This window comes from Neopelma chrysocephalum, unplaced genomic scaffold (genome assembly GCF_003984885.1).
Source record: "Neopelma chrysocephalum unplaced genomic scaffold, ASM398488v2 Primary Assembly neopelma1_121, whole genome shotgun sequence".
NCBI lineage: Eukaryota > Metazoa > Chordata > Aves > Passeriformes > Pipridae > Neopelma > Neopelma chrysocephalum.
Genome location: NW_020897783.1, coordinates 904,838 through 930,046, shown reverse-complemented (window position 1 = coordinate 930,046; position 25,209 = coordinate 904,838). Strand labels below are relative to the sequence as shown.

The 25,209-nt window shown below is 39.1% G+C and overlaps 1 protein-coding gene across 7 annotated transcripts in view; it reads right to left on the bottom strand.

The window, feature by feature from the left end:
* ZNF536 (zinc finger protein 536) overlaps positions 1-25,209 on the bottom strand; it is a 345,809-nt gene that overhangs the window by 183,936 nt on the left and 136,664 nt on the right. For all 7 annotated transcript variants that reach the window (XM_027697630.1, XM_027697631.1, XM_027697634.1 and 4 more), the window contains one exon: positions 975-3,146. In XM_027697630.1, coding sequence (XP_027553431.1) covers positions 975-3,144 — 2,170 coding nt within the window. In that variant the 5' untranslated portion in view covers positions 3,145-3,146. The remainder of the gene's footprint in view (positions 1-974; positions 3,147-25,209) is intronic.

Genomic DNA, 25,209 nt, shown 5'->3' with positions numbered 1-25,209 from the left:
ATTTGTTATGGCATGATTTCCTCTGTTGTTAGGCTTGCAAAATGATTACAGTATTAGTGAGGTGCTTTCTTTATAAAGGGCTAAAGATATAACTTTCAATTTACTATCCATTAGTAAGTGACTTTGGAAATATACATGAGGCCAGAAATCTTACCTGTTATTACTTGCAGATTTTATTTCAGCAGTCATAGGCTAGTAACTTTAAAAATTGTACCAGGAAGCTCAATATTTTATAGACATCTCCAATGAAATATTATTTGCTTTGCTATTTATACACAGCAAGTTAACATGACATACAATGCAATTAAAATGTTTCAGTCCAATTTCTATTTTTCTTGTACTTTCAAATAGATGTGAATTAAGCAGAAGGCTTCATACATGTTAAAATCTGCACATAAGTTAAAAGATTGTCAAAAGGTTAGTCATTTGTATTTCTGAATCTCTTTTTAATCAGTCCAGTGGCCAGGTACAAGGACATATCTCAGCTAAGCAAGTGACGTGGCTGTCAGAATAGGGGCAATCAGAGAGGTTAGCCAACACAGTGTTTATTAACTACAGCTCAGAGGCATCTTTCCTCACCCTTTTACGTGGAGGACATGGAAAGATCTGCAAGACAGGCACCGTGAATAGAAGAGGAGACAAAAAACACCTTCCAAAACCTGGAGGGAGAGGCCCTGGAAGCGACATTGCCATTGGTGGCTGTACAGACCCTGCACGCTGCTGCCGGTGGGGTGGCAGAGGTGACAGCTGAAAGGCTGGAAAACCTGCCCTTGGAGAGGGAAAAGGGTGAGCCGAGAATTAACCTCGAAGGCATTGCGGGAACCCAAACACAGATGTTCTGGCAAATAACACCACGTCCCCGTGGACTGCTAGGAAAAGACCTAACAAGAGAACGCATAAACTCCTTTGCTGCTGTGATTTCAAATATAGCTACGAAGCTTTCAGCGCAGAGAGGGAAGGAGAAGTTATCATACCTGAAGAGGAGGGTGAGGAAGGATGTGGGCTGTCCTCCTGGGCACTCCCCGTCTGCGAGAGACCCCCACCTACTCCGCTTTCTTCAGTAATGTTAGAGGACCCTGGTGTTGTCGACCTGCTGACAGACTGAGACTCTTGATCACTTCCAGACCCACGTCGCTCATCGAGACTACCTTGAATTATTTCATCTTCTCCTTTCCTGTCTCTTTTGTGGACCCTGGAGTGAACGACCACTTGGTGGTATGTTCTAAAAACCCTTCCGCAGTCCGGGCATTCAGTTGGCTTTTCTTTTACGTTTCCATGACTTTGTAAGTTGTAATCGAGTCCCTGGTTCATACCATGTGACAAAAAATCTCTACTGCCTTCTAAAGGGTCTAGTTTGTTTGGCAAGTCTCTCTGATTGCCCATTTTAGTGCTGTGAACCAAATCAGCAGGCATTTTCTGCTTAGAGCCATCTGCTCCTACTAACACATACTCCCGCTTCTCCTTATCAAACATAACTCCAGCATTTGCCAAAGTGTCTTCGTGGCTGCGCTGTATCTGCTGCTCTTTAGACAAAAAGCCATGTTCCATGGCCATTCCCCTTGCCATAAGCTGCCAGGCCTGATAGCTGTTTACTGGATCCATCTCTGCTGCTTTGGCGGCAGCTTGTAACCTTTCTATACAGCTGGATTTCAGAGGAGGCACCAGATTGAGACAGCCCAATAAAGAATGTTTATCCCCTTCAGCAATACTGTGGCCAATGCCAGAAATGGGCGAAAGGAGCTTCCCCAAAACTTCTTTCTCTTTCATGGGCATGTCTCCTTTGTTATAGATTTGATTTTGTTCACTTAAACTTGCTTTGTCAGGAGGAAGAAACCCACTCTGCAAACATGACAGATATCTTGAATACAAGTTCGCATGAGCTTCCTGGGACATGCTGCTGATGGAGACAGGTACTTCGGGATCATTAGGAGATTTGTTCTTTACAGATAACTTATTCAGGTGAACTTTCATGTGATTTTTAAGAAACCAAGGCTCTTTGAATCGCCTCCCACAGATCTGACAGCAGTGTTCAAAGGAATCCTTGTGCTTTCTCATGTGGCCTTTTAGGAACCAGGCTTGGCTAAACACTTGGCCACACACCTCGCAGCGAAACTCATTGGTGGATTGCTCCCCATTCCCATTGGAGCCCTGGCCCTGTGCTGACTCTGCAGTTATGTGAGCCTTCTCCACGTGGCTAATCAGCTCCTCCTCCTGCGAGGCGGCAAAGTCACACAGGGTGCACTTGTAAGGCTTGTGCAGGATCCTTATGTGCCTGTCCAGTTCTTCTCTCTTCTTAAACTTGCCTTTGCAAAATGTGCATCTGAACCCAGCTGTCTGAGCGACAACTTCTTCCTGGACACTGACTGGCTTTGGAGAGGGAACAGGGTTTGAAATATCAGGTGTGCTGTGATTAGGTGGCACAGACAAGTTACAGTTTGCGAGCGGCATTGGCTGGGTGTGCTGCTGTGCCTTCACATCAGGTCGTGGCTGCAAGAGGCTGCTCTTCATCTGTTTGTCCCGAAGAATTGCTCTCTCCTCCAGCTCGTGTAAAAGTCTGTTTTCTTCTCGGACTCTTCCACGACCTTTGCCGAGGTTTCCAAGCTTATGAGTACGCAGGTGTATCTTCAGGTTGCCTTTCTGAGCTGCTCTGTGGTCACAGTAGGGACACTTAAATGGTTTCTCTCCAGTATGAGTTCGCATGTGTAGTGACAGGATGCTGTTAAATCGAAAGCGTTTCCCACAGAGGGGACACGGGTACTTTCTGTTTTTCCTGGCATCATCCTCTATGTCGCTCATCTGAGACATAATCCCCAGGTTCTGTCCATTTAAAAACTGCTGCAGATCCACACGCCCATTCAAACTGGTATCCACCTCTCTGTTGAGCTGGTTTGCCAACAGGGCCATCTGACTGCTGATGGGCTGGTTTGCTATGGACATGTGGCTTTTGTCTTCTAGCGGCACTGATGCCTTCTCCTCTGGATTCTGCCTGTTCTGGAGCTCCGGGAAGGCATGGCTGAGCTGGGAAGTGATCTGGTGCAGCTTCTGACTCATTGAATATTGCCCATTGAGTATGGTGCTGTTGAGATGGGCGTCAGCTTCTGGCACAGCTGAAGAAACACCAAGGCACAAACTAGCTTCTTCCATCTCTGAAAATCAGAAGATAGTTTAGATTCAGACTGTGAAAGAGTTACAAGCATTGAATCACTGACGTGCAATTTGTGTTTTATGTTTCACCTACTCATAATAATGCAAAGGAATTAGTGTAAAAACAATTAAAAGTGTATTAAATGCCAACTGTGCTACACAATTTTGATCATACATGTACTTTCATCATTCTGCATGTTTACCAAGAACTCTTAATTACTATTTTAAAATATGCTACAATTTCAAAACCTAATTATTACAGAAGGGGCAAAGGTTTTTACCACCTCCCTTGTCCTTTTTCTTGTGAAACTGCACCTGTCTAAATCCATAGAAAAAGAAATCTTATGCATCTCTCCCATTTTCATTAGAAAAGCCAGCAAAAAAAAAAACAAAAACAGAAAAACCCTCCACCAAAATAGAAATCCATTTGTAACTTTCGGTTCCATTAACCATATTCAATATATTACACATTCTACAATGAGAAAGATAGTTTTATGATTTGACAAAAAACCGATGGTATGATATTTACTGGTGTACAATAAAACAAGATAATGTTTTGGGAAAAAATAAAGGACAAGCTTTAGAACAATAAAAGGGATTTTGCTTTAGTCAACAAAAAGTGCAGTAATATCTCATTAAGCTGATTAGTATGCTGCTTAGAAACAGTACTAGGTGCTGTAACACATGATTATAATCATAAAAATCCTTCAGTGTTTGCAAGTAAGCATTAACGAGGTATATTAAATTTTAAGGAGACTGCGACTAGCAGCTTTGTAAACCTCTGAGATTAAGATTTAACCCTTCTGTTACAAAACATTGTTATTTTGTCATTTTGAAACTGAGCCCATCAAAAGGCACATAAATTATCTTCTGCCAAGTCTTTTAATTCGTTGTTGAGAACCTTCAGATTTCTGTTCTTAGGAAAACTTGCCAGATTATAGAAGGAATATCTCTGTCCTTCGGTGGGTAAGACATGTGATTTAAGACACTTTGATTTGTTTTAAAGAGCTCTCTTATGGAACTAGATAAAACCAATTAAAATCTGGGGAAGGTGTTGTGGAAAGCCTCAACAAGTTTAAGAATTTTAATAACTTTCCTAATACACAGTAATGACTACAAATGGTACCTACACTATGTGTATTGCAGAAAATTAGAATTCAAAGCTGTTTGCTAAACACAAGTGCTCTGTTCTGGTCTGCATAATTGTCCACAATAATCTATCCTTGCCACTTTTCTACTCCATACAGACATAATGTATCTATAAAAGTCTGTTTAAAATATAAAGTTTCACATAACTAACTCTCAAACTATATGATGCTATAAGGTTATATTAGAACATAATTAAGATTTTTGTTGTTCAGTGGAGTGATTTGACACTCAATTCACTCACAAAACTACTGAATTCTATATGTTATTAAAAAATTAATTTGATCAACCTTCTGTTTGGCTTTAGCCAAAAGCATTTATTCACTACTCCTTCTACAAAGGCTACAGGCATACTCCAGGTGGACACCATTCCTCACACAGATTCATAGTGGCCACTTGATAGGCAATTCAAGGTCCAAATCTGGCACATACTTAAAATGCATGTAATTGTGCTTGTGAGAGTAGTCCAGAAGACTTCAAAGGGTGACTCTTGAAAGCAAAGTTCCACACGTGATTAAGTACTTGCAGGACCAGGGGTCTAAAAAAAAAAAATCCATGGGAGGTCCTTGAGAGGAAACCTATTTGGTCCTGACAGGATGACTGAAGTTGTGACACAATGCAGATCTTGTAAGTAGAGGGAAGTGTATATTCATGTGTATTAAAGATGAATATGAGCTACACAATTTTGCTCAGACATAAAGCAGATCTTTTTCAAAATTTAACAGATTCGGGTCTCCTGTTGGGGACCCATCATTTTCAATGTTATTATTTATAAAAATATGAACGAGATCAAGTTTAGAAAAAGACCACACTTAAGTTTAGCTTGCAGTGTCTGATTTCCAAAGGTAGGGAAGCCTAATCAAGCCAGGTGCTCACCCAAGGCCATGTAGCAAACAAAGAAAATTCTTAGTTGCTATGCAAGTTTTCTGTGCAGTAGACCACAATCATTCAAAATGTGAGTACACACAAACAATTTTTTTTTAATTTTTGAAAGTTTGCTTAACTTTCAGAACAAACCAAATTTCATGTTCAAAAGGATTAACTAAACAACTTAAGAGCTCTCTTGCTTAGGTCTGTCATTGCCTGAAGTTGACTGAGATTTTGAGTATCTGCCTACGCACTTCTTAAAAAAAAATAAGCAACAAATAACCTCCCAAAAAGCAACACAAGAAAAACCCCCAAACGAGAATCTACTTTCTGTCTGGATTCCACATACCACGGGTGTTATTTCTCCCCACCATGCTTAAACAAGGCATGTTGGCAAACAAGAACACAAAAATTCAAGAAATGCATAGCATGTGCAGACACATACATACATTGAAGAGGGTCTAGAAAAGTCTTTGTGAATTGTCATTATTCTGTAACAGCTTGAAAAATGCAGTCTGAATTTCATTTTTTCAGTTGATCTCAGTAGGAACTGGTGCCTTTATGTGCTCAGAAAGGTTTGGGTAGTTAATTCTAGCATTTTATGCTCTATCAAAGTTTGGAAATGCTGACAGATCCCACTGGAATTTATTAATTCTGATGTTTAACCCTAAGCATCAGTTCAAATGTACAGTTATTTGGACTGGGGTGGGGAGTTATGGTTGAGATTTTAGTTATTCAGTGCCTCTTTTTCAAAGATAACTTTAATAAAGTAACAACAGCAGTTGTAGCTGGAACCTGATAATTTCTTCCAATTTTTCCTTTTTTCTATTTTCTGTTTTTCAAAAACGTACAGACACATATAATGTAGAATATAGACAGAATGAGTAAAAAAAATAAAAAAAAATCAAGAGGAATACCAAATCCATAATTTTTCATTTAAAGACTAAAAATTTTTATCAAGTCGGGGGAGCCTGAACCCCACACATTGATCTTTTGGCATAGGAAATTTTATATATTTTTAATTAAATATGCAGAAAGGTCAGCAAAGCCTCTGCTTAGTGAGCAATAACCAGCTCTTAATGCCACCTACTCCCATCAGCTGTGCAGTTTCTGGGATCAAGTTACCACAATCTCAAACACTACAGTTCTTCCATTAAACTGTATTCCCACCCTCACCTACCACAGGTTCTTGTAATCCTGTTCCTGCCTCTGAATTGTCTCCTCTTTTCCTCACTCCAACCCAGTTTTTGCAAAGTATAACCATGGCATTTAGAGTGAAATTCCTCCTCTTGCAATGCCAAGTTACTGCATTTTTGAACACAGGGAACCTGCTGCTGTTCAGCTCTCATGCAAATCACTCTTGGTACTCTTCAGGCCTTTCACAGCAAAACCTACCAAAATCTCATCTTGTATCCACATGAAAGACAGAAACATAACTCGTTCTCATCCATTATTCGACTATGAATTAGATAACTCAATCTAACTTGCCTAATTTCTCTTAAAAAGAATTAGCAGTTTCATTCTCCCCCTCTTTATCCATCATCCCTGTCTATATATACGACCAGACAGGGTTACACCAGGTGGGGTAAGGAGCTTTCATTCCCCCCTGAGCCTCTTGCAGTTCATGGTACCCACCTTGGTGTCAAGGTGGTCATTGCACAGCCTCTCCCCGTGGCCTAGGACTGCTCCCTGGCTGCTCTCCACAACACCCAGGAGGTGCAAGGGGGCTTCTGCATCACAGACATGTCCGCAGCCTGCAGAACTTCTGCCTCCCCATGGACTTCCCTACAGACACAACCATCCTCCTCAGATTGCCCTGAAGTGCCATTTTACTGTATCCATTCTGCCCCAACAACCAAATGCTAAAAATACAAAAAAAAAAAAAAAAGGAACCAAAAAAACCCCAAACCAACCAACCAACCAACCAAAAAACAAACAAACAAAAAACCCAAACAAAAAACAAACAAAAAACCAAACAAACAAACAAAAAACCAAACACCTGAATGGACTTCACTGAAATTTAGCTTTCCACAGATAATCAGTTTGTAATTTTCACAAAATAAATACTTTTGCACAACATCTTACTTCATTATGACTTGCCCTTCTTGTTTGCCCAAGAATAAAAAATCTGCAAATGTCCATTTATAAGTGCTGCTGTGATGCTCCATAGTAGGAAAAACATCTAGCTTTCAATTTTTAAATACATAGTCTATTACATTTTTTTCATGATTCTGATCTTTCCTATAAGGAAAGCACAGAATGTTTTGCCGTCGCTCGCACTGGGAACAGAAGCACAATGTTCTCAGTAGTTAACAAATGTTTACAAAATGAACTGCAAATCAAATTTGAGATCGTTAAGAAATTCAAAATATGTTTGTTGAAGTTTATGTAGCAAATTTCTGACCTTTAATTATCTCAAATGTTTTCTAAAGACAGTGTCCCTCAAGACATGGCACCGTACAGAGCGTGTTGGTATCAGGACTTGTTACAGGCTGCCCTTCCTAACCTAAACACACCCTCAGCTCTTGCCCAAGTGAGTTGCTCCGGCCAAAAAGTCCTGACCTCGTCCTGCTACACACAGAGGCTACAACCCAGCTGGTTCACACTGCTCAGGGCAGGGCAGGAGCACCCTCAGGGACCACCACACCAACCATCACCGTGCTGGGGTGTGTGATTTCCTGTCCCTGTGAGGAGGGCACTCAGTTTACAAAATTCACAACGGGATACATATGTTATAAAAATACTCTCTCATCTCCTACATGAAGGTACAGTGAGACATTCAAGTCCCTTTGATGATACTAATAGTTATTTTGATTTCACTCACATTTTTGCCCTCAAGACTATTTCCTGTGATATCTATAACGAAAGTTCTGACTTTAGCCATTTCAATTGAACACACAGATTTTATTTAACTATTTGAAATGGATTACTGGAATTTAAAACCAATTATGACACCAGAAATGCCTGTCATCACAACTACATTAATGTAATACGAGAAGCTCAGCTTCCTCTTGCTGGAAACAGAAGGGAAAAAAATATGGCAAATAGAATGAAAAAGTTTAAAGATAAATCTATGCCTACACACATGTAAACATATGCAGGCACACGTATATCTGTATACAGACACATATGTGCAGACACACACCTGTTATCTTTGGAAACAGATGGACCAAATTCAGCTCTTATTTACACCTGTTCATTCCTGCTGGACACACACACTAAAGCTTTTCCCTCTTCACTGCTGTAGAGAAAACAGTCATTTTAAAACCACTGTTGTGCTGTTATTATAGCTTAGATTAGGTTAGTTAAAAGATTTACAGTTCAGTAAGCAAAGTAATGCTTTACAAGCTCACGTGTTTAAACGACAAGCTCGCTCTGGCCTTGATCCTCTAAGCAGTTAGAGCTACACACACTGTTACTTATGCTTTCAGAATATAGACCTGGTATTTATCTTTCCAGCTAGAAAAATTCACATATATCTACATTATCTTGTGGTCCATTGACAAATTCTAAATACTCCAATACAGAATGCTTCAGTTCTTAGCAACTCGTAAACAGGTATTGCTGAGAACCTTCAGAATATATATTGAATTTTTATTAAATATTGTTCTTATTGTTGTAGCTGAAACAGTTGAACTAAGGCTGTTATAAGCATAATACACTCCTGTTAAGAAATACAGAACACCAGACTACTGAACCCTTTCAGGGTCATTAAACAGCTGTAAACATTATTACAAAAATAAACCAGAGATTTCATGCTTACATTTTAGCCCAGAGCTTGGTGTGCTGAGCAAGTACATTTTTTTCATCTCTTACAATCAACGCTGGTGACATTTGGGCATCCAAACAAATTACATCACAAATATTACTGAGGTGGGTAGGATACTGAGCGGTTTATTTGCCAGATGATTAATATATAAACAGTAGGGCAGGATAGATGACCTATTCTTCTTTGACTGATTTGTAGGCAATACTAAGAGACATAGATGTAAATAGTTATATTTTAACAAAAACATGTGTGCACGGAAGGGGAGGCAAGGGATCAGCTGTATTTAATGCCACCAGGACAGCATTATCCAATCTGATAAAATGAAATAAACATTAGGCCAGATTCTATTCTCATTTTACTTATGTAAAATAGGGTATTTGCATCGAGTTCATAGGAGTTTTCCTTTTTTTTTTTTTTTTTTGCTTATGTAGGTGTCCTGTTCCTTGGGGTATAATATAATTATATTAGGGAAATGTACGGTTTCTGGAGTGTAACAATGTCTTTAACAAAAACAAAAAAACACAAAAAAAACCCCAAACAAACAAAAAAAACCTCAACCACGTTGGCCTACTGGTAATGTGTCCTATCTAGTTGTTTTTATTTTAGTATTATTATTAGCTTGGTAATTTGTTTTTACTATTAGTCACTTTAGCACGTTTAAGTTTTGTAGTTACTACAAAGCGTATGTACCTTCTGAAAACTAAAAGCTGTGTCGAAGCGCGAGTCGAGCACAGCGCATGCAAAGTCCTGGGTGATGTTGCACTGAGCAGCTCCTCCAGTCCCAGCTGGATCCCCAGGGTCGGGGCTGGAGCCTCCCAGGAACACCCATCTTCCAGCACCCGGCCGTGTGGGACCACGCAGGGGGGAGCCGGGAAGGCATTTGACAAAACTATAGCTGCTTTGTAGTGCTGATATTTAAACAAGCTGCTTATTGATTCCAAAACAAAGTACTCCTTTACTAACAACAGAGCCAACTCATTCCACAACAGTTTTTATGTCTTAAAGAAGGGTTAGCAAAGGGATTTTGAAGTTTCAAAAGTCATTAGCAGACAGAAAATTGTTTGCTGAGGCTCTACTGCTTTCACTCCGAGCTGGGAAGACAGTTGCTTTCTAAAATACCTGTTACATCTGTAGGGTACTTTCTAGTTAGCACAGCGCTTGGGGCTGATAACTGATCACTAGAAGATAAATCCCTAGAACAGCCTTTGGTTGGTAGCACCCATGGAGTGGAGGACTGTGAACTGTTTGTGATCACAATCTAGGAAGATGAGCAGAGAGGAGAGGAGAGGTCATTTATAAATCTCACTCACAGATTAGAACAGAAAGATTAGAAGAATGCAGACAAGCTGTTTGATTTATTGCTACTTTGCATGTGACTTCGCAAAATCTGGTTTCCTTCTTATTTATTCTATTTCACTTGCATATACTTAAGAAGTCAGATCCAAAGAAGAGAAAGATAAATAATTGGTACTGAAAGTTCAGTAGATTAAAAAAAAAAAATCCTGAATTTTTTTTTCCAGGCACTGGTTGCATCTGGGATCATTATTTTTTAGCTTATAAACATTGATTCTCATTCTATTTTATTTTATTTTTTTTCCTAGTGATCTCCTGATGATAAAAGTAAAGATAAGAGCGATACCAAAATTCCAATTGGAGTCTTATTTGGGGAATGCTTCATTAAACTAAAGCTGCTGTTACTTTAGAAACAGCATTTTTAACAGTAATTTGTTATTTTCATGTAATTTGGAATGTATACAACTGATTAAACCCTCTCCAATTTGATCAATCTCCTGTAGCTCCTATCTGATCATTCGCTTTAATTAATCTAACTGGCATACATCAGATTGAAGAAACCTTAAAATTAAGCTTTTAACGATCCACTTTACCATCACACAGTACAAATAAAATAATAAAATGCCTGGAAGACTTTGCAAAGCATATTTATGGTTTCATTTTTTGTCATTTTTACAGCATGAAATGGGGTCTGAATCTCCTGTTCTTATCTGAGGACACTGCACTGCGCTGGAAGTCTGTAATACTCTAACCCATTATATAATATTAAAAGAAACATAATGTTGACCCTATTAATCCTGCATTCCTCACAAAGGCAAGTTCCAAATACAAGGCAGAGCATTTGAGCTGGGTGAGGACAGGAGGATCAGGCCCTCTGAACCAATTACAAAGAGATCAAGCAAGAAGAGTTAAGACCACAGAACTCAAAGCATAGTTTGAAACAATTTAAATCCAAAACTATAATGCTGGGTTGATGATTTTATTTTCATTTCACAAAGGCTTAGACTTAGATTTTGTGCACAACTAAATATAATGTCAAATGCACATATGTCCCAAAGATCAAAGTATGATTGACTGAAATATTCAAATGTGATAGCCCAGAGAGATTTTGTTCACAAGGGCACCTGTCAGAAGCATAAGCTTGGATACAAATCATCAAATAAGTATGTAAAATCATTACTAAAATCCAGGCATGCAATCAGATAGTCAGTTGTCTGAAACTGTTGGACTGTAGCCAGCACAGTGGCTCAACAGACTAATGCTTTGGTCTTTGCAGATCCTCAGGGCCCTAGTTCAGTTCCTCCTGCTACTGGTCAGGTCAATTGTCTGTACCTAGCGTTGACTTTCCTGGCACTTAATGCTAGGAGCAAAGAAAAAAAACCCGAGTCCATAAGTTCCCTTTGACCTGAGCCACAGAAACATCTGCTGGTTGAGTCATGAACTGCTTGTTGGCCAAGTTTAACAGTAACCGATCCTGTTGCGGATCAGCTCTCTCAGCAGTAGGTGTCACTGCAATAAATAGATGGATTTCAAGGGACAAAGACACACACTTACCAGTGAAAATGCATAAACAGAACATCCCTGAATAAAGAGAGTTTCAAAAAGATGTATATGGTCCAATTAGACTTTTCCTTAAACTTTATGCAAAATGAGAAATTAAATTACACGAGTGGGATTGCCAACAACAACAACATAATTCTGTCCTTCAGTCCTGTGTCACAGAGATCCTTTAATTCACATTAACCATCTCCCTGCAATCCCAGGTCTATTAGGTAAAGACTGTTACCATTAAACCTTAAAAAAAAAAAGCTCTCTAACAAATTTAGTAATTTTCTCTAGTGGAACAAAAGACCTAGTTATATGGGAAGACACTGCACACTCAGCTGTAGTTGTAGGACTTAAAGACCACAAGGTTAGCCTATTTTTTGTTAAATCAGACTCCATATCCAACCCTATCTGCACACAGAACAAGGAACAAGAGAATACTTATAACAGCTTGAGGGGCGGGGTGGGGGGAAAGATGTCTCAAGTATACATTTAATTAATAGAATGCATATTTTGAAAAAGCAGTAACCAATTTATATTTGAAACAGAAATATTTGGTGTGCCAAATAATATCACAGAGATGTCAGCCAAGTCTACACCGTATTTGGTTTCATTATCACAAAATGGTTTGTAGGATAATTAAGGCTGCTCCAAATTGCATACTATTGAGTTAGACTGTAGACAAAACAATGCATCACCAAGCATATGGGCTACCTGTGATGACATCAACACAGAAACTACGTGCCTAAGGAAATGTTTTAAGAAAAAGAAAGATTAATACATTAAACCTTGCATAACCTGTTGCACATGAAAGAGAACATATGTGACAGTACATACTCTCAAATACATCTATAATACAACTGCATTTATTTTATTTCCAATGATATTGAACTGGGAAGAAAGGAGAGGAAAGAATACAGAGATAACTAAAAGACAAATTATTCCATTCTTCAAGGTCACTATATTTAAGAGAAACCAACATCAAAAAAGTTCCCCCCACAAAAAAAAAAGCATAAAGGGCCACTCTAAAAATGTGGAAAGGTTTAAGTTCCTCCTTCCCATCAGCATTCAACATCCCCAGCAGTTTTCCACCAGCTCATACATGGTATTCTCTAAATGCCCCCAGCATCGTGGATCATCAAAGCATACTGTGATCAATGCAATCAGAGAAGAGGCTTAGACATTTTCTGAATATTTCTCTGATGGGCACAAAAACAATCAACATTTTAATATAATGTAGATGGAAACAGGTAAAAACTCAGAAGTAACTTGCCCAATTTCAGTGCTCCCAAAGGCCAGAAAGGGACCAAGTTTTTCAGAATTTCAGCACTGTAGAAATGAGTATCCCTAACGTATCATTTCCACATCTCATCTAGGAAAAAAGCTTGCCATGTATCTTGACTTAAATAGATAGCTCATCCTCTGTAAAGAAGCCAGGAACAGCATCCAGAACTCTTGACTCCCATTGCTTAGTCCAGTATGCCAGATAGCTTTCTTTTATCAAACATAATTGACTGCTGAAAAGACTGAGGTTTTTAACTCATGACAAACCTGTCAGCATAAAACTTTTTGGTTAAAATATTACAGATAGTTATTTTGGTTTTTAATAACTGAGATTCTTGGATCTTAAACCCTTCTACCTTCAATTTCTGTCTTCTCTCTTTCCTCAACCCAACTGATTTATTTTTCCTCTCCCCATAACACATGGACTTGGTGACAAAAAAAAAATACATAATGATCATAATGATTCTTAGATACAAGTGGCTTCGGTGAGTTATTTTTAATACTAATTTCCAGGAGAAAAAGGATAATGTTTAGAAAGCCTCAGTTTCAGTGGTATGAGATGGAGTAAAAGATGCAGCTGAAATAGGGATGCTGGGAGGCGGGTGGATGCAGGAAAAATAGAGCAAACATTGCTCAGAATGCTCCTTGTGTTTTTGGTCTCCCAGGAAGTAGAAACTTCTTGCAGAATTAAGAGGAAAAAGACAGTTGAGGAAACACAACACAAAAGTAGACTAAGGATAGAAAAAATGTACTTCATTATCACTCAAGAAAAATGAAACACTAGAAAACAAAAATCTCTTTTATCCTTTGGTGTTCTGGTCTGCACGTACTCTTACTGATATATTACAGCTGCTGTCATTTAACTTTATTAATTGATCACTGTCAGGAACACAAGCAGAGCTGGTAACTCTAAGACCACCTCGTACCTCCTACACTGCTTTCCCACTGAGACAAGTGGCTCAGATTTACAAGGGTGTGGTTACCAGTCACTGCACCGCTCAGTCACCCCCAGCTTGATTCTTCAGATTGAACCCAAGGTCAGAAAATCTTCAGAAAATATACTCTTTTTCAGATTTCATTTTAGAGAAGAAAAGAAAAAAATACACACCTATGTGTAGTGCTGCTAATCACACTGCTCTTTTGGATGGAGGAAAACAACCCCAAACAGGAATGCCTGTACTAAATGATTTGGGGTATTTCCCTGTATTTTCCCACTTGCTTTTAAAATTCTCTCTACCTGTTGGAATGATATTGTTCTACCTCACAATAATCCTACCTTTTCCTCTGAAAAATGGTGCAAAACAGTTGTAATAGTTCTGCAATTATGCCAAGGAAATAAAAATGATGTTAACATGAGTGACCAGAAAAAAGGGCCCCATCTTTGCCCTGCAAGAGCACAGATGCAGAGAGGTACAGCCTGTGAAGACAGAGAATCTCCTCCTCCCTTTGCACTGCAGGATCAGGTACAGGAAAGGGAATGGCTACGTAGTGCACATATCGAAGGAAGCAGAGATGTGAGCACTGATTATGGTAAAACAGGACACACATTTAAGTGCAACAGCATCATGACCTTCAGGATCCCAACAGGCAGAGCACCAACTGCTGTTTGGGCACCCCTGTTTTATCTGGGCACAATAGCTTTGATCATTAATAAAAAGGGCACTGAAAACTTGGCAGGCACATAGCAGATAGATAAATAGGGGGGAGGAGGAATGCCATAAAAATACAATAACATATTTCAAAGCTATCTGCAGGATAAAAATCCTTTAAATAATTTTGATGTTACTTGCAACATTCCAGGCCCTTGGCTGAATAAGACAACCCATCGTGGTGATAGGAGAGTGGCAACAAAGGTGACAAAGAAAGTCTGATAAATGCAATCACAGGATGACAGACCCTGGCAAGTTCAATTACTGTTGCAAAGTCAGGTGGGAGATGGACTCTGCTAACTGTAATATATCCTTAGCAGCCGGCTCTGGCCACATACAGCTCTGACCAAACTCCTTCGAGTGACTGACAGGATCCCAGGAGGCTTCAGTCCTGTGGCAGGCTAGGAGCAGCTACAGTTGTTAGAAGGACCAGGGACTAATAGGGAGTCCTTTACTGCCAGAGTTTTTGATGGAACATGCAAATAAACATAAAGAACTCTCAGTGAAACTATTTCAAGCCTCTAGAGTAGTCTGTGCAAATGAGCAGTTTGCGCTCACTTTCTCCAGCTCATCTAAAACTTCGGTCAATGTTAACTTACACTGCTGCAAACCTGTGTGAATCCAGGCAATTTCAACAAAATAAAAATCCAGGGAGGCGGGGGAAAGATTTGGTGGTTCAGCTCAAGGACCTGGCCATGGGAGGCAGTGAGTGGGCTCCCACTACTTGCAACAGGACATCAGGGGGTTCCTCATCATTTAGGACTGAACATCAAATGCCCCAAAGCTGAGGGCATTGAGTTCCAACACCAAACCCCTGCTCGGGGAATTATATTGTTTCGTTGCCCAAGCAGAAACTCTCCCGTGTTTCTGATTTCCAGCACCCTGTGCCTACTGGTATGAATATAGAGATTGTTAACTCTCTCTTTCTAATTAAAAGGATTTTCATCTCCTTAGTTTTCTACTTCAGAATAGACCAACTATTCCTATGTGATGTGAGTAAGCAAGAAGTAGATGTATACAGCAAATTGTGGCTTCTCATACTTCAGTTCAAAATTATCTAAGGATTTAAGTGATGTTTAATCAAAGTATCAGGCTTCCTTGCAGTTTCCTTTTCTTTTTTCTTTTTTAAAGTCACAAAAAGTCTTTCCTCAATTTTTTGGTTGTTGACTTTTATTTTCCTAGTGACTTTTTTAGAAAAAAACCACACTCACTGTGTTCTTAAACAACTTCTTTGTTCTCTTTCTGGATTTTCCAAAGATATTGTAAAATGACAATGGTATAAAAATTATACTGTAAAAAACGTAAGTACTGTGAATGAGCAGAGTTATTCATTTATATCCCTAGCTTATGAAATGCCCGTATCACGTATCCTTTATCCAACAGCAGACTCTTTTAGCTTCAATCACAAGAGCTAACAATATGTTATTGATATGATTTCAGGAAACTGTCAGCAGGCAGCTTCACTTTCAGCTCCTCAGCTCTGGTGAGCATATGCACAAAACGTACCTGTGCCTCCCCTGGATGAAAGCTGGCAGCACTGGGCACATTCCTGTCAGCTGTCACAGCAGAACAGAGAAATATAAACAGGTCTTCCTCTCAAAATGCAGCCTCATACTTCTTACACAGCGAAAACCTGCTACTGGTTTCACTGGGAGTTTTAGGCAGCACCAGAAGCCCGTGTCAGAACACTGAGGTGCAGCTCATCACTCCCTGCAAAAAGCTGGAGGAAGGAGCAGCTGGGCAGGTAACCCAAGGCACTGCTGTGGGCCCTCATCCTTCTTGCCCCATGCCCACCTTCTCCCCAGCAGCCAGACCTCCTCCCTCAGCTGGTCTTTCATGCTGCTGCAAAAAAGTTTCCACCTTCCACCTGTGCCCTCCAATTCTGTTCAACACAAAGTCAATGGGAAGACTGGTGAAGAGGGGAGTAACTGGGTTTTGGCCCTGCCAGGAAGCAGAGTGGGTTAAATGATGCCTGAAGCTTGGTATGCCCCAAGCCAGGTCTGCAGAAGCATTTGGATCCCAACTCTTATAACTGGGGTCAAATTCAGGACTCCCCATGTGTTTGTGCGCCTGAACCTTTGGGCTGCCTTGGGAGAAGGGGTGCAATCGAAATGAGAGGTGAGGCTCTTCTGTAAAGGTACAAACTTCTTCTTTTTCAACCACTGCTGCTTGAAGGAAAAATAAAGTTAGCACAGTATTTTCAAGTTTTATATTTATGTCTTGTTATATTTCAAGACCTGAAGAATAATCGCAAATGTCAGAAGCCAAAACAGGTAAGCTAAAAGTGCAGCTCTTCCTACTCTAGAAAACCAGGGGGTTTAAAACTAGTTTTCATATTGGCTTATGAGCTTTTATAATAAAAGAATAGGTTGTACTACTGAATGGTGGTCATTTTTTTAGTCTGACAAAGAACAATAACAGGCTGCTGCAGGAGTTAGCACAGTTTTGGTGGGGTTTTTATCCTCCAAATGATCAGAGAAAGTACTGTACTTTCAGGATGTGCCTCACTTGCTCTTAAAAGGGTAAAACAAATATTCTTCTAGCTATTCTAAGCCTGCCATATAAGTATTATGCTGTTACAGATTTCAAAAGGTTAGCTTCAATGAACCTGACATCAGTATAACCCAAAATAACCCATTCAAGAGAAAAGTAAGAAATAATTGCTGTTTTCTCTTTTTTTTTCCTCGGCTATATTGCTATAATGATTTTGCATAACAGATTGAACAAAGTGCTGTTGTGACAGGTGGTAGAATTCAGCTAGTAAGCACAGAGACAGGGTTCAATTTAGTTTGTGAATCCTTTAATTGTTGTGCAGCTAATTAAAGAAGGTTCTTTACACTCGCAAGTGTTTACCGTTGCTAGTATGCATACATGAAAAATTAAATTGTGCCTTCAAGGGCTGAGAACTATAGAAAAATCATAGCTGATTCTGCAACATGCTTACCAGCTCAAAATAGCTGCTTTTCACAATTGGAATTTGTAAAACTTTTTGCTAAGCAAATATAGAGCTAATTAGAAGTGTTCGTTGGACCAATTAACATTTAAATAAATAAGCCATATTGCACATTTCACAGTCTTTATTTAATGATGCTTCTTAACTCTTTGGAAAGATTCCTTTAAGTACAAATAAGTTGTCATAAAAATGAAAGACAAAAATAACACCATAACAGTATATTCTATGCTTTTTTCTTTTTGCCTTGAAGTCTTTTCTAAAACTCTATACCTGTTACTGGGGGAAGGGGGGGGTACACAAATCTGGTTCCTTCTTTCATCTTGTCAAGTTACCTTTCCACCCTTTTGAATGCAAACAGAAAAACATATTTGATTACTATTTAAAGTGTTATGATAGCTCTGTTTGTTTTGCCCCATGGAACAGAATCTGTTTTAGACAAAAATTCTTACTTTTATCTCATAAAATGGCCATTCCAGCCAAAAAAAGAAGGATGTTCTCAGAAGAAATTGCTCTTAGAGCAAGAAAAACAGCAGTTTGAAAGTTGCAAATACAAACAGCAAAGTGAAAGAAAAAAATAAATCTGTTTTTCAGGCCTGCTGTGAACATTCCCATAGCAAACCCAGAGCTGTTGTTATACGTAACCCCAGGGCCACAATTGCCTGTCTCTTCGGGGTCAAGTGATATTTTGCTTTCAAAACAACTGTCTTTTAATTTAGCAGTCCCTTTCAATCAATAAGACCCCTTCAGTCTGCGTTGAACACACATTTTCTCTCTCTCTGTCAACCTCCAAACCTCTACCTAACACAAAGGTTACATTAAAAACAGAGGGAAGGCTTCTTGCTACTTTTTTCCAAGATGCATGGCACTACCTTGTAATCACACTAAGAGCTAACATGGAAGGACTCGTTGTTGACCTTGGCTTTCAGCACAGAAAACCAAATTAACAAGGACCAATTAACATTTAAACAAATAAGGAAGATTAACAAAGAATACTCCGCATACCAGGAGGGTAAAATAAACTAAGGAGTACAGCATCTCCCTCAATCAGCATGAATGAAATTCTCCAGGAAGGACTCAAGCCCATCAGTGCATGGAAGCACAGGCTGCTCTTTCCTGTACTGGTCAGGCCTGCTGAGCTCCGAAGGGGATGGGGCCACGTGTGAGATGGCAAACCCTTGGAAAAAGGATCAAAGACCCCACAGTCCTGAACGATATTCTCATGGAAGGGAAGGTGCTGCCCACCTTTCTGGTCTCCACTCTGCCTGTTCCTCCCGAGCCCGTCGGTGTTTGGGATTTCCTCCCCCGACTGCTGTGCCACAGGGAGCTCAGGGCTTGGAGCTCAGGGCTGACCAGCAACAAGCCAAGGATGGACACCTCTCACAAGGACTGTGAGCACACGATACTTCTGATTACATTTTCAGCCAGAAAGGCATGTTTGGTTTTGGGTTCTTTCAGATGCAGTAAATTCTGGTTAAAGGCAAAGAGAAGAAAAAGTGGCTCGGAATGGACATTTTAAAACGTATATTTGGGAAGTCCCTGGAGACTGGAAAATTCATGTTTTAAAATGTCCATTTCATTACACTCAACCTGAAGGCTCCAACCTAAATTTTTATGCTAATTAGGTAATTGTTCTGAGTATTGAGTCGTAAAATACACGTATGAAGTTCTCAAAAGTTCCTTGGTTTAGAGTCTCTACTCAACTTTAATTTCATATACTTTAACCTTTCTTTGGGGGGAGGAGTAAGGGCACACAGGTACCTGAAGCTGTAACCTGGAGGTAGTTGTAGGGAGTCCCTGTGGCATAAAATCAGATGATGCTAGATCAGGCAGGATGAAAATTAATTGAACTCATTGCCTTCACCTTCCCTGCCTCTCACTCTTCCTTCAGGTAAATCTCCAAAAACGACTTTAGGTTGGCAAAATTTCTCCACCATTACCCTAACAGAACAGTTAAATCCCCACTTACTAATCACCTGCAAAGCCTGTCTCTTAAAAGGAAGCTCCTCCTATACAAAGGTTATGAATAATTCTCAGAAGGTTACAATATGATCTATCATTTTAAGTATTTGGATCTGGAGTACTGGTTCAGACCTCTAACTGACAGCCACCTTTATGAATAGTTAAGAGTTCACAGAGATGATTATCATGTACTATTTAAATATGTATAAAGGACAAAGATAATAACAATACTTTGCACTTTAATAGAAGCTTCTGTCTGAAATTCTCAAAGGAGAGCGAAGTCCTCACAAATGCACACTCTGACCTGCACAGTTGGTCACTGCTATTATTCTCAGGAATCTGGTAGGCTGTTATTGTTAGATTTCTCAAAAATGATAGTGTCTGGCTTGATTTATGGAGCAACTGAAGCTTTACTAAATGGGCAACCCAAAGTGAATCACCACTGTAGGAGTGTTGACTGGTGCCTTGTGTCGAGGCAGGAGGCAGCGTGGGACACTGCAGGGAGCTCTGCAGATCCTTGGCCCCTGTTCTCCTGGTCGAGGAGGAGAATCCTCCTCATTGCCAGGATGAACCACCACTGACTGACCAGCACATTGTCCAACTGGGAGAAAAGCATCTCCTGCTGCTGTTCAGGAATAAGCCCTTCTGCAGCCACAAAAATAATTTTAGATTTTTTTTTTTCCCAGTATTAAACATAATAAAGCAAAGGTGGACTCCACTTGAGAGCCAAACTTTTTTGCATGAAGAAAACTTGCCTGCATTTCATTAAAAATACAGCAGTTTCTGTACTTAAAATAAATAAATAAATAAATAAATACAATAAAGTCATCTATTTCTAAATCCCCTGTGTTGATAAAGTTAACCTCTCCTGTCTTCTGATCAAGAGGCTGGAAGAAAGCGGCTCTATCTACTGTCCCATAAAGTGTAGAAGGCAGATTTGATCCTGCTCATTTTTATCTTTCAAAGAAAATATGAACAGAGCTAACAAATTGAAACAGAAGTGTAGACAACAGAAAGCCCAAATATCATTACCAATCTCATGCAACTATAAAGTCTGAAATGCTGCTAAAAAGTTGGTTGTGTTTGAAATCTGTACCTGGACAATCTGAACTTATGCAAATGGCATTTGTGCAGCAGTGGAACCAAAGGTCCTCCTGACCTTAAGGGCATATTTACAGAAGAGTCAACTGATCTTGAATAATTCCACTAATGTATTAGGAAAACATGTTTTACTTCCAACATTACTAATATGTTTATTATACAACTTTGTTTCTTAAACAAATAAATTTCTTAACCAACTATGAAAAAAGCAAAGGAAAAAAAGAGTCAGATATGTCCCAAAGTACCCAAGTTTTCCTGCTTCCTTTTTATCAAATACTAGTTTTGATTCAACATTTTTTAAAAATTCTCACGAGTGTCAGAGAAGCACAAATTACTTTCAGGTCTCTTGCAAAGCTTGTGACAAATATAACAAAGAGAGAGAAAGAGAGAAATGAGGAAAATGTATTTTAATGTGATTATTTTCAAATACCTGACTTAAGTGGAAATGAGATGACATCATGAAATACCTCTGGAACAGACAACTTCTTTTGGAAAAAAAATGCAGTTATGGACGGAATGGGACCAGCTTTGTCCTCTGGACACTTTGTCCTGTAAGACTGTCTGCATTCACTCCCACTTTCATGTCTAAAAACCTGCTCAACACAATTTCCCTACCAGCACTGTAGTCAGTCTCAACTTTTTGTGGTTTTTTTGCTTATTTTTGTTTTGTTTGTTTGGTTGGTTTGGTTTTGGGTTGTTTGTTTGTTTTTAATTTTAGCTCAATTCATTAAATCAGAATGATAAAGTTACTGAAATAACACCCCAAGCCTCTGGCTGCACTACTGCTATCACAATGGAGCTCTGATCTCATTCGAGCTCCTATAGCTAATAACAAACAGCAAGAGACTGAATTCCCTCAACTCAAATATAACCATCTAAAGTCAAGTTAAATTCAGCATAGTGTTCACAGATTCAGAAGATCAGAAAATTGGTTCACAACAACTTATCACAGAGAAACATGTTAGCACAAGTTAACTGATTCACAGTAATTTTTAGTGTACATGCTCTTGGCAAATGTGATGTAAACTCAGTACAGCTTTCAGTGAAAGACATATTTCACTGGTTTCATTAGGGCTAAACTAATACACTGCTTCTCACGTGCTGGGAGGCAGGAACTACTGCAGAGACAGATACAACAGCTGACAGTTGGTGATCTGGGTGTGGGATCAGTATTTATTGCTAGGTTCTGTGGTCTTTTGCCAGGGTTAAGAAAATCAGATATTTCAAACTGTAACTTGTTTCACCAGATTTTCATTAAAACACCTGTGTTAAATTTTTCATGGAAAGCTGCAAGACTTTTCCCTAGGGACTATTTGCCATGGAAGTCCCACCGAACGTGCAACGGGATATGGACTGGCAAAAATTTATAAAAAATCACAGAGCAACTGAGCTCCATGATATGCAGAGATATCAAGACTTAAAGCAGTTGGAGATGCAAATTTTAAAAAATATACTTGGTGGATCCAATCCAAAACCAACTTGGTGAAAAATCTTTCCAGTAATCTTCATGAATTTTTGTTCTAACTCATGCTGAATCAGTGACAAACACTTATATCCATATATGGAACCAAGGGTGGAACTTGAATCCACAGAGATGTGAGCCTTATTGTTGCAAATGATGACCACATATACAGGAAAATATTTAATTTACCCATATCCTTTATCTTTCATTGCAGTCTTTAACACAGAACACAAAAATCAAGGTGGGCATTTACAGTTAAGCATTTTTTCCCTGCAAAATTACCTTCAATAACTGAAAACAATCTGAATTAAAACCAAACAACATTGTACTGTAAAGTATTACTCACAAAACATTTTAAAGAAAATATTCACCCCCATGTAATTTCACTATAAGCTACACACCATTTAACTACAGAAACACACTGTTCTAGGGTTTCTCTTTCTTAGTGTAACAGATTGGTAAGGTTTTCACCCTTGTTTTTCCTGCTCAAAAATATCACTGTAGTACTACTGAATAGCAATGGAGCATGAGGCTGGAATACAGGGAGAACAGGGAGTCCTACCTTACACATAACTGACTGGCTATATAAGGTTTCATGAATGAAAATAAACCTAAAAATTCAAATGGAAAAGATATCCCTTGGAGTTTCCAGTTCTTCATGCATAATTTCACTGACAGTGGAATGCTCTTCCACTGGTGGCACTGCCACCATCAACCCAGTGCACTTTGGGATACATCAGTACGACAGAAAGGAGTCAATTAGAGGATGCAGAGAAGAAACAGTAACAAAACAACAATGCACTGGAATTACTCCTAATCATAATTATTTTCCTCATTGTTTTTAGAGACTAAAACCCATATTGAAAAATCTTTAGCTTTGATTTGCTGTGTACAGCAAGGAAGCATTGGGTTCAGATTGATGTATGTGTTTGGGTTGCAGGTAAGGATGCAGGGCAGGGAGCAGGTACGATGCTCTGTGCACACAGGAGGGGACACACTCAACAGAATCTTTTTCTCTGCACAGACAGTAAACTGGCTCAAAGCAAGAATCCACATATGACAGTGAAACTGCTCTGGCCAATTTTAAGATTTCCAGACTTGACATAGTAAACATACTACATACTTTTGTTCAGATGTAGCCATGTTTACTGAAATCACAAACTACATAATAATGTGGAGTAACACATGTGCAATGTGAACATAACCCAGATTTATTTTATAACTCAGTCTGCAGCCAGGTTTGCATGTTCCCTGAATGAAGGAAAAAGATGTGGGAAGCTTAGATCCAGAAGTTTACAACAGAAATAACAACAAAAAAATCACCTCAGCAGAAATGTTTGTAAACAAAATGTCTGCATTTTTCCTTTTTGTTAATTATTAATTTCATGAAGCAACCGCAATGATCACAATCAAAAATAAGTACATGGTTTCCCCAAAAAAGTTCCCATAACCATCCCTATTTATCATCTCCTTTCAACATTATCATCCAGCCTTCTACTTATATGATCTTCTATGGCAATCACTTGACAGCTGCTCTATTTCCTGAATAATCTTTTCCCTCCTGGACATCATACACCTTTGGGATACCTAAGAGGCTTTTTCATAGATCAAGAGGTATCAATTCACTTGGAAGATCTCCTACACAGAAAGGAAGACAGCTGAATAAGCATTTACATGAAAAGTTTTTGGAATAACCAAACAGAATGCACACAATGTCCACACTAATGTTGCTGCTGTATCCTCAGTGGTTATTCACTGATTTCCACACCACAGCTTTGCACAAAATTTATGAAATTTAATCAAACATAAGCATGGGCTGAAATACCTTCTTAAATGAAGATTGCAAAGCATCAGCACTGCTTGTGAGAGATGTCACTAACCAGAAAGGCCATGGGGTTTATTTTTCTATCATATTTCATGTTTCTGTAAGGCAGAGAACTGGTGGTCATTGGTACCTTATAAACCACTAATTGCAACAAGTAAATTTCAACAACTAAAGAGAGAATCAAAGTGAATTTTCACGCAGGAAACACACAAGTTTGTTCAATACTGTTGAAATTTCAAGCAGATGCAGAGTCAATTTGCAGGTACAGACCAACAGACAAGGAAAATGTAACTTGTACACAAATACTGCTGGTATTGGCTGGAGCCATTTCTCTGCCAGAAAATGGCAGAAAATGGTCTGGCACATCATATGACTTGCACTTTCTAGTTTTATTCTAGGGATTTTTTAGGACACGATCTATCTCACCTATTTGTAGCTGTTCCAGTATCTCATCTACCTAAATTAGACATCCATCTTTAAAGAAAATTAAGTCCTTTCAAGACCCTTATGCCTTTTCCGTGAGAAGCAACACAGATAAGCCAACTTTTAGACCATATTCCCTTACCTTGTGCAGGAAAAATAGCATTCCATATTCCAAATTATTCTATTCAAGGGCAGCTGGCATCTCCACTGCTGCACTATGAGCACTGTCTTCAAAATCATATTTTACAGGAATCAAGACTAAATTGTTACTTACAAGGTTCATTTTGTAAAGACATTAATTAATGGACTGCACATGGAAGCGAGTTGGGAAATATTGTGCATTTTGTGCATTATTCTGTTGGCAAGTGCATCATTCTAGTAATTAATGTTGACATCTTTTTAAAATGCATTAAGCAATATAGACAACATATACTCTGTCCAGCTTTTTTCTTTTCTTTTCTTTTTTTTTTTTTTCCTGTGGGGGTGGGGTGAGGAATAGAGAGAGAGTCACTGAGCACTAATTCTGCAGTGGTGTCCCCCATTGCCTGTCTTTGTAAAAGGTACATTTTAGGTACAGTTCTGAACTTTGAAGAGATTTTGGAGAATCTTGCATTCTCACAGACTGCCAGAGCTGTAGAGATTCAACAATTCTTAGCGTAGAGAGAAGTAACATTCTTAGTGAACCATTCCTTTAAGAATACCTATTAAGAGTCATTCCCTTCTCTATAGATTTCATATAGAAAAGCACCTCACCACTGTGTTCAGACAGACATCAGTTCTCTCTCTCTT